This window comes from Prunus dulcis, chromosome 5, assembly GCF_902201215.1.
Source record: "Prunus dulcis chromosome 5, ALMONDv2, whole genome shotgun sequence".
Taxonomy (NCBI): Eukaryota; Viridiplantae; Streptophyta; class Magnoliopsida; order Rosales; family Rosaceae; genus Prunus; species Prunus dulcis.
In genome coordinates, this window is record NC_047654.1 from 6,027,195 (window position 1) to 6,037,225 (window position 10,031).

The 10,031-nt window shown below is 35.1% G+C and overlaps 1 protein-coding gene across 1 annotated transcript; it reads right to left on the reverse strand.

Moving 5' to 3' along the window:
• Window positions 1-837: 837 nt before the first annotated feature.
• Window positions 838-6,590, reverse strand: LOC117628190 (probable serine/threonine-protein kinase cdc7). The gene is made up of 15 exons (XM_034360575.1): window positions 6,130-6,590; window positions 5,982-6,031; window positions 4,820-5,581; window positions 4,649-4,715; window positions 4,496-4,558; window positions 4,095-4,158; window positions 3,911-4,004; window positions 3,746-3,829; window positions 3,572-3,661; window positions 3,397-3,424; window positions 2,524-3,048; window positions 2,351-2,412; window positions 1,832-1,941; window positions 1,650-1,737; window positions 838-1,163 (listed from the first exon to the last, which is right to left on the reverse strand). The coding sequence occupies exons 1-15, from the start codon at window positions 6,512-6,514 to the stop codon at window positions 927-929; spliced, it is 2,709 nt and encodes a 902-aa protein (XP_034216466.1). The 5' UTR covers window positions 6,515-6,590; the 3' UTR covers window positions 838-926.
• Window positions 6,591-10,031: the final 3,441 nt, after the last annotated feature.

Here is a 10,031-nt window from a genome sequence, read left to right on the forward strand (position 1 = left end):
GGAATTTTCTACAGTAATCCAAAAGCCTCCGTGAAAGGGCACACAAGCTGACACGTCCTCTCGCCAATTAAACCTTGCCACATCAGCAACTTGACATGGTTTGTTCCCATTTGTCCAAGTTCATGTTCAAATTTTTTTTTTTTCTTTACCAAAAAACAAATATGCTCTGACCCCAAATTCCCCTTATTTAAGAAAAAAAAAATTTCAACGTAAAATATTAATATTAAAACTTTAAAAAAAAGAAAAAAGAAATTTAATCATATATTCATTCTTAGCACTAATAACATAGATAAACCCTATACCATTTAATTTCTATAAATAAACCTAAAAAATGACAGCTTGCCCTATTAAATTTAATTTTAATTATTAAATTACTTTGATGCCCTATTGAGTGTTTTGAGATTTTTTTATGAGGTTTTAGGGTTGAGTTTGTTTCAAGAAATCAATGGCAATTTTGTAATTTAAAAAAAATTAAAAGTTTTTTTGTTATATTGTAAATAAGATTTATGTGTGTTTCTAAAGTCCATTTTATTTAGGTTTTTTTAATATATAATTTGAACTCCGATATTGGGTATAATAATGAATCTTCCAAAAAAAAAAAAAAAAAGGAAACAAGAGTGTATGTCCAACAATAATTTTCTATGAATACTAATAGAAGAAAAAAAGAAAAGAAAAGAAAAAAGACCTATTTCATGTACATAATTTTCTGATTTTTATATTATAGAATCCAAATGGGTATGTTTTAGAAGGTATACAAAGAATAAAGTAAAAGGGCACCAGACAACAAGGCTGCAACTATACAACATTTTTAATCAGTGCAAATAAACAAAGACAACTTTGTCTAAGAGGCTAAAACCCTAATGAGACTGATTAGCCCTAATGATGTGTTGTCCATGTGAAAGAGGAACCCTTTCTTGAGTTCCAAGTTATAACACCTGCCTCTGGAGCCTTTGCTTTCTCAGCACTTCATGGCATGGGGCAAAAAATTCATGTCTAAGGGCTTCCTCTGCACTTATCCTAACCCTAGGGTTCACTGTCAAGCATTTATCCACTAGATCGAAAAGGGGTCTAGGGATTTCCTTAAAGAAGTCTGGTCTCTTTGTGCTCCTTCTACACCAATCCTGTAGTTTAATAGATGGCAAAGACTCTGTACTATAGAGGTCCTGTGACAAAATAATACCTCACAATTCAATCTATGTGCATATTAAAATATCATGGCCAAATTGCACGAATCATCCGTGTGGTGTGGGTCATATGTCAATGTTATTCTTGTGGTGGAAATTTTTCAATAATATTCTTATGGTTGAGCCCGTTACCAGTCTCTATCCAATTCAAAATTTCCGTCCAATTGTGTGTATTTTATATGCCTCAAATGCTTGGGTAAAAAAGTCCTTTCAAGAAATGGACACCCATTTTTTTTTACCCTTAAGTCAAGCTTGAAACGACCTTTTTATCCTTACACGCGATAGGCACATAGGTAAAATTAGACGGATATTTCGATTTGGACCTTGGTAACAAGTTTAAGCACAAGGATATTATTCAAAGTTTTCTCATCACATGAGTAACATTGAAGTGGACCTACACAAGGATGATTCGTGCAATTTAGCCAAATATCATTTACTAGATCAAAGTTATGGAATGATCAATACCACTGGAAATGAAGATTCACGGTCGTGTAGCTTGGCAACTTCCCATAATTCTTCACTGCCCCTCAACTTTGCTATGTCCTTTATGTTCCTGATAATGACCATATGGTTTGCAAGACGAAATGTGAGAATAAAGAATCTGAAGAGTAAACATAAACCTTTTGGATCAAAGCAAGGATATTTACTGTTCAGGATCTCCAAAAAAGGGTGTTCTGCCAATTATTAAGTAGAGTAATGTGACTCCAGCAGACCAGATATCAACCTTGGGGCCTTGATGTGGGGATCTCAAGAGAACCTGCATAAACCACACATCCAAACAAGGGATCATGACCAAATATAAAAAAATATGAGTCAAGAAACGAAGAACATAATACATGCTATAATGTTAGTAGTGAACTTAAAAGACTATTTTCTGTGCTTGGCTGCAACAATCTTCAGAAAGTTTTAACTTTGAGTTACATGAATAATGATATTTTGCAAGCAACAGACTGCATCTCTCTTTAATCCTCAGATTCTCACCATTCATGGCTGTCACACTCACAAGTAATATGTTGGTTATTACTTGGCGAATCAGTATAACTCCGATCATACAGGAATTTGAAACAACTTTATGGAGTGTAAACCAGCATCAAATTGAGGATATAGGGATTAAAAGTAAGATAATTATATAAAACTAAAAGTTAACAATAGTTATGAATCCTCACCTCTGGAGCCCGGAAGCCTTTAGTTCCAGCACAAGGACCTTCTTTCTTCTGCTTTCCACCCCCTAAGATAAAAAATAAAAATAAATATAAAGAAAGAAAAAAAATCATGGCAAACACAAGTAAAGAAATTTGCTAGTCAAACCACATTGTCCAAATCACAAGAAGGAACAAACCTCTGTTTCTAATCAAGCCTGCACCACCTATACCATTGCCAGTTGAGTGCAGAGGCATAGGAGTGATATAGAAAAGCTTGCCATCCTCATTTCCAGGAGGGGCAGGAACCCTCTTTCTCATAGGAGCTGAAACACCTGATGCTTCATGATTTGGACTCTGCCTTGCTTCCTGTACTAGGCTGATGAGCTCTTTCCTTCCTTGGCATGGCAAAGGTTCCCTCAGCCTTTCTGCTGGAGGAGTCCTGGCACTTGTCACATCCTTTGCTGACGTTATGCCTGAGCCATCTGCACCTTGACTTTTCATAACACTCCAACTACCTGAATCATTATAGGCCTTCACTTGACTGAAAGCCTTCTTTTTCAAGTCCTTGGGATCAAAAGTGGGTTTGAGACCCTTTTTGGTCTCTCCATTGGCCTTTATTGAAGATTTAACAGTTGACATCCTAACCGTGGTTCGAGGAATAGATTTCGCATTGGTAAGTTTCTCATCAAGGCTGTTTATATCATATCCAACTTTTGATTTGCCTGTGAAATATTGGTTGTCATTTCCCAATCTTTTTATTTCATAATAGTAAGACCAAAAAATTCAGACAAAGCCATTTAGCATTTATAGGCAGAAACTTTTATTATTGTTGTTTAATTTTAATTTTTAATTTTTTAATTCTCGAAGTATATTTGGTCTGCAATGAGAGAGGGTTTGAACAAAGAAAGTGTACTGAAAAAAAAAAAAATTGTACCTAGGCGAGCAATAGATTGAACTAAAATATCATGCAATACTTATTAACACTAATCAGTATCACAACAAAACCGAGGTTCAATAACTAAAATCACGTCAACAGAAAATCTAGTGAGACAGAAGAGATGAAAACTTACCGCTTGTTCCATACTTCTGATGCAAATCCTGTCAAACATAGAAGAAGAAAAAAAAATAAAGAAAAAAAAATACCAGTCATGGACTAACAAATTGCAATATGTTTAAAAAAAAAGATAAATAAATGAGTGAAACAGTCTAAAAAGAAAATAAAAAACTGGGACAAGTATAACCAACCGTGGCAAGATTGAAATCAATGAGGTAACCCTTGCTGGCCTTACAAGAAAAAAGGAAGTTACCAGGTTTAACATCTCTATGCACTATGCCCTGTGAATGTTGAAACAAATATTTTAGAACCTTTTATGAAATGCTCTTGAATCCTAATATAATATACATAGCAACTAGGCCTACCTGTTTATGAAGGCTTGCCAGCGCTTTAAACAAGCAATAGCCATACCATTGGAGATGAAAAAGATCTATCTCTTTCTTTAAAACCTAAAGGTAAAATCAACATTAAATAAAAGGCTCAAAAGGAAGAGAAGAAAAAAGGAAGCTAGAGAAATGTCCAAAAATCACCTCAGGCCTATCATGCTCAACGTGCTGCAATACAAAGCAATTCGAATTTCCATTCGTGATACAGCCTTCATATTTTATCACGAAGTTTTTGCCCCTAAATTACAAAATTCACTGGGATGTAAAATTTCACCACTTCGTGTCTCTAAAGCACAAAATTTCTTCAAGTGAAACTTAAAACACTTACCCAAACCTTTCCAGCATCCTTAACTCATTGTTAACATGATGCTTATGAGCATTAGCATGGGGGCCTGCGGAGCCGTTAAAGCAATATGAGATCAGGAACTTCATTTTGGGTTCAACTCAAAGGGGTTTGAGTAACACAATTCATAATTTACAGAGTTGCATTCTACCTAAAAATATAAGGAAACTAGTCTACACATGTTTATATTGACAGGACAGTTTAAGCCCAATTGGTTCCCAACTTATGCCAATTAAAATATTAAGCAAAAAATTATCAATAATAAACCAAGACCTTAGGTACATGCTATCAATGACAACAAAGTTTTAGATTTTAGTTTTCGTTTATTAACTTTTTATAGGTAGAAGGTAGCACATATTTACATTGCACAGGTATGTGTTACTTACATTTAATAGCAACCTTTGTCCCGTCATTCTTGCTTTGTGCCCTGTAAACAGTGCCATAACCTCCTACCAGTTTGGGAAACAAACAAAATCCATAATGACAAACAGGTTGATGGGGATGTGAAAAATCCAATATATAATCAAAGCTTTACATACCTGAACCTTCTTCTTCATCTACAATGTAAGATTCAAAAATAGGAAGTTCTTTTTTCTCTGGTTGATCCTACAAAGCGTCACATGCTTAATAAATATAAGATTGTCAATTAAAGCATACTTGCACACATTGAAACTTAGAGTAGGCATTAATTATTCGTATGTGTAGCATACCTTAGGAGAAATAGAGTTATGGCGTCTCTTTCTTTCATTAATATGCTTGTCATCATAATACTGCTTTGATTTCTGTGCCATGCTGATTGGCTTTTGATCTATTTTCTGGTGCTGGTTCTCTTTCGGAGTGGCAACAGCCTGATCATGCTCTAAGTAGTGTGATTGCAGTCTCGGAGCCATCTTATCCTTGTGAATGGCGATTTTGGCAGAGGGTTTCAACAATTGCTTTCGAGCAACAGAGAATTCAGTAGCTGGACATATGGTAGAGCTCTCATGTCTTGTTGTTTGATTTTTATTCGAAGGCATTGTATCTTTACAATTTGCATTTTTCCGTCTGGAGTCACTTTCAGGCAGCATATCAGAAAGAGCAGTATATGGCTGAAATAAATTTCCTATTTCTCCATTAGGGCTGGAAGGACCTATTAACAACTGTTTGTCCTCACCTCTCACAATTCTTTCATCTTCAACAATTCTAAGATTTGTAACTTTACATCTGCCAATAATATTAACATCCACCTCTGCCGATATATTGCTTTGTTCGACTTTCTCTAGGAAATTTGTTCCCTTGCAGTCTAACTCATGTAAGTTAGCTCCTTTGTAAAGGACCAAAGCATCGGACATGCTGATGGGATTAGCTGGTTCTGCATCAGCTTGACATGCCATTATTGTTTTGTTAACATTCGTTTGCACAATTATATTGGGCCTCATTTCATCTAACATGTTTATGTTTCTGCTGATGTAGTCAGTCATGCGGCAATGTATCTGCAAAACTGATTTGATTTAAAAGCTGTCCAGAAAAGTGATTTGTTTGGTTGCACTTCACTTATACAACACAAAAATGCTTTTGAAATGAAATAGAGAAACCTCGAGGGGGTAGTATTCAAAGAAAAGGGAATATATGAAAAATGCCAAGTGTACATTTCTAAGTCTCAGAAAACAAATAGGTATCTTAGGATGTCAAATTCCATGATCAATTTATTTTACAAACTAAATAAATGAGATAAAGAGGACCCCCAAAATTAACAGAGATCAAATTAGCTTTAAAACCTAACATTAAGTCCAACATTTCTGGTTTGAACACTAAAATTGAAGAATAAAACATCAGAAAAAGCAACCAAATTTATAGAACTACAAACTCTATACAACTTTAATTCAATCATACCTTGGGAGCACTATATCCAACTGATTTCGGCGCTCCAATTTCTTCATTCACTGCAATTCATCACCACAATCACCAACCAAACAAATTAAATCCCCCAAATAAAAACAGAACCATAAAAAAAAAAATTTCTTTTTGAAGCAAACATTACCATTTCCAAAATCCACAATCAATCTCCGCTTGGCCAGAGGCCCGAATCCGCAATCCACAACGAACCGCTTTCGCTTCCCCAAGTAGCTTCTCAGTGCATCACCAGCACCGCCACACGAAACGGACTCGACGAAAGCTTCAAAGGAAGCCAGGGACGGCGTGACGCAGAGAGATTCCGATAAGGCGAGAGGCGAGCCGGGAACGGAGCAGAGGTATTGGACCAAGGGAGGCGACGCCGGGAACAGCGTGCATCGGGAGGCGAGCTCGGAGAGGTGAGTTGGGCGGCCTAGTGACAAGAGGAGGGCCAGGAGGTGCCAGGCCTTCTCTGAGTCGGAGATGGCTGTGGCAACGAGAGCTGAGTCGGTGGGGCGAGTCGCCATTTCCATGTCTGATGAGATTTGGATCGCAGAGAGAGAGATAGAAGAGAGGGAAAAGAGAAGCGCCAATTTCGCACGTGTAGGGTTTGAGATTCACCAGACGAGTTCCCGCCAAATGTTTCCCCTCTCTTTTTTTCTTAAAAAAGAATTTGAAAGCATAAAATATGTGGATGAGGTTTGGGCCTGTCAAGTTCGAATGAGTTCAGCGGCCCAGGGCCAGATTCAGATGGTGAGATCTAATATATGGCCTTTATGTAAGACCATATTTCTAAACTATTAGATCAAATTGGTTAATCATTGGATCAAATTGATTAGTATAATCCAACGATTAAGAGACTGGGTCTCACCAAGAACCAGCCCTCACTATAAAATTCTTGTTGCTTTGATTTGAGCCTTCAAAATGTACATACAGCGTGCTCGCCACTCCTGTACACATCATTGAACTCGGGCATAAAAAGATGAGCAACTGTTTCGGTCAATTGGCTTAACCCACATTTACTTATTTGGTATAACTTTGCAGTAGTTCATGTTGTTAATCACTATAATTATTCATCGGGTACAACGATTGTTTGAAATTTCAATCATATCTCGATATTTATGTTTTTGTCATTTACAGATATTAGATGCAATATTTTTCCAAAATTCTCATTTGGTACGTTGTACTTACATGTCGTTTATAAATTTTTTTGATGTTGATATTGTCATTAATATTTTTGTGATATTTTCTTGTAATACATTTTACATAAATCTATTGTCATTAATATTTTTCTAATATCTTCTTGCAGTATTGGAATTCGATATCAACATTTTGTTGATATTTTTGTATTTTCATACCGCAATATATTTCTTTAGAAAAATGCTAGTAAAATTAAATTTATAGACGAGACCAACTTGTATACGCCTCCAATCTAATAGCATTTACTCTTCCGTTTAATATTGATATTTAATTGCGAGAGAAGTTGGTGGAAAGCCATTTCCTTCCAAAAGTCTATGGTACTGAATTGACCTCTCTTGTAGAGGTATATAACAAAGCCCCATAGTGGTACATCAGTTGTACCGGTACAGCCACTCACATGGGGGTGTTTTTAAAACAAGGGAAAACAGTTGTGTTGGTTAACAAGTTAAAAGCAAGGGGAAAAATTGACGCGCCTCCTTCACGACACTCCTTCCCCTTCTTCTTCTTCCTAATACCTCACCTACCCTTCTCTCTAGTTCATTTTCTTTCTGTTTGGCTCAATTCTAACATAGTATCATGACTGATTTCTCTTATTCACATGCTTAAATCTTGAGAACCTCTTCTTAGAAATCCCAAATTTATTTGATTTCTTCTATTTCCCCAAATCTGATTCACCTTTGATTCATTAAACTTCAACTATTATTTATTATGGCTTGTACTAAATCTCTAGTTGCTGCCCTTCTACTAAATCCAAATGGAGCAGATGCACACAAAGTTGCAGTCATGAACTGATGAAAACTTCCTTCTCCTGCGAAATATGTGAAAAATGGAGAAGCTGGGATGGGTTTGATTGATTTTTGGGTTTAATTGATTTTTCATGTTTGGGTTTGATGGAGCTGTGTTTGATTCTTGATGTCTTGGTTTGATTGATTTTTGATGTTTGTGTTTCTTTTAGACGGGAAGAGAGAGAGAGAGAGAGAGAGAGAGAGAGAGAGAGAGAGAGAGAGAGAGAGCTGAGGGAATGGGGGAGGGGGAGAGGTGTCGGGAAGGGAAGGATGGGATGGGTTAGCTATTTTTGCGTTTTTGCGTCATGGTACGTGCAATTGCATGGTCTTTTTACAATTATCCAATTATTATGAGTAATTACATGTAAGTTCATAGTATGTCTTGAAATTTTATATGCAATTATTTACAATGGATGTGCAATTGCACAACAATTCTAAGACATGCATTAACAACTGAAACATCGACAAAGGCGTAGTCTCTTTGAAATTCCTTCCACTATTTGGAAATTGCATGGTTGTCAATACAAATGCTAACGACACAAATTACGTTCAATTACACATTACTCATATCGCAATTGAATTTGTAACTTACATCCTAAAGTCGAATAAGTATAAGAAATTGTTATTACACTTCATAACTGAGACCCTAAAGCCTAATAAGCATATAATTTAAATTAATTAAAAAAACCCCTTAAATATCAACATACCATCCATAAGTATCACTAATAATCTTATTGCTCAAAATAAGTGACCGATTAATTGGTTCTCCATTTTTCTTGGCAAAAAAAACTGGTTCTCTTTTTTAATTGTTACATATACTATATACTCATTAAAATATTATATTTGACTAAAATAAATTAAAATATTATACAATAATGTATAGATACCCATAGAAAAGAATAATTAGACTATCTATATTATATTTAGACCAAAAAAATAAAATGGATATAACTAATGTAGGGTTTAACATTGCAATTGAGAGCCATACTGTAAATCTAAGCTATTTACTCGAGACCTGAATCCAATTTCTTCACCTCACAGAGGTAAGGCCAAGGATTAAAATATCAGCCATGCAAATAATATTGGGCCTTCAATTTACGGATATTTTGGGGGATATATTGTTATCGTCTTAGGTATCGAAAAAAGAAGAAGACAGATATAGGCATTGAAACACATAATTTTGGTATAAAACTTTCATAAATGTTATGTACATTATCAATGAATGTATTGAACAAATAAAACTCAAAATTTACTAATAATAAGATATACATATGATGAAATATAAGTGTATGTAATGCGTGTTAATGAAAAGTTTGAAAATAAAATGTTGATTAGAATGAATAAACTATGCATAAATCCATAGTTTGTTTTAACATTGGATTACAATTTAGATAAGTGTCCATCTACATAAATGAAGAGCTCCAATGAGGTTCAAACAATGAGGAACAACCATCTAGATTCATACAATAGTCATACCAAGTCACGTAACCCAAGCAGTTTGTAAGCCATGTTAGAACATAGTGCACATAGGTCTCTCTTGAGCTCCCTACTATCTTCCCATATATGAGATAGTTAAGATTAACCCAACTAGTAAGAAAGGGCGGCCCTGAAATAGTGCAAGTGGCTGCCAATGCACAGGGCCCCTGATTTTTGAGGACCCCCTAAATTTTTTTATTTTACATAATTTATATTAATATTATAACAACTGTATATATACTCCAACGTGCAACAAATTGACACAAAAATTTATTTAGTGGAGTTGGTTTCTAGTGCATATCCCTTGGTACAAGGCTTACGTGAAAAATTTTAAGAACAAAATTTTAAATAGTTTTAAAAAAGAAGCACGTGAAAAATATAAGGGGAAAGATCCAATTAAATTAACAATAGTATATATCACACCCATACGCTTTTTCTTTAAAAAATAATAATAAATAATTTCTTCGACTCAAAACAAAACAAAACAACATAAAAAATAAAAAATCATGTCTTCTTCTTTCTCAAGAACTCTTATTTTTTCTTACCGAACATACCAACATTTAACTTTATCAAATGAACGCAACATACT

Bases quoted from the DNA above. Each gene is read 5' to 3' on its own strand.
- LOC117628190 (XM_034360575.1), bottom strand. From the start codon at position 6,514: ATGGAAATGGCGACTCGCCCCACCGACTCAGCTCTCGTTGCCACAGCC. The intron at 4,005-4,094 runs GTAAGTGTTTTA...TTTGTAATTTAG, and splicing joins AGGATGCTGGAAAGGTTTGG to GGGCAAAAACTTCGTGATAA. The intron at 3,425-3,571 runs GTTGGTTATACT...TATGTTTGACAG, and splicing joins TTGATTTCAATCTTGCCACG to GATTTGCATCAGAAGTATGG.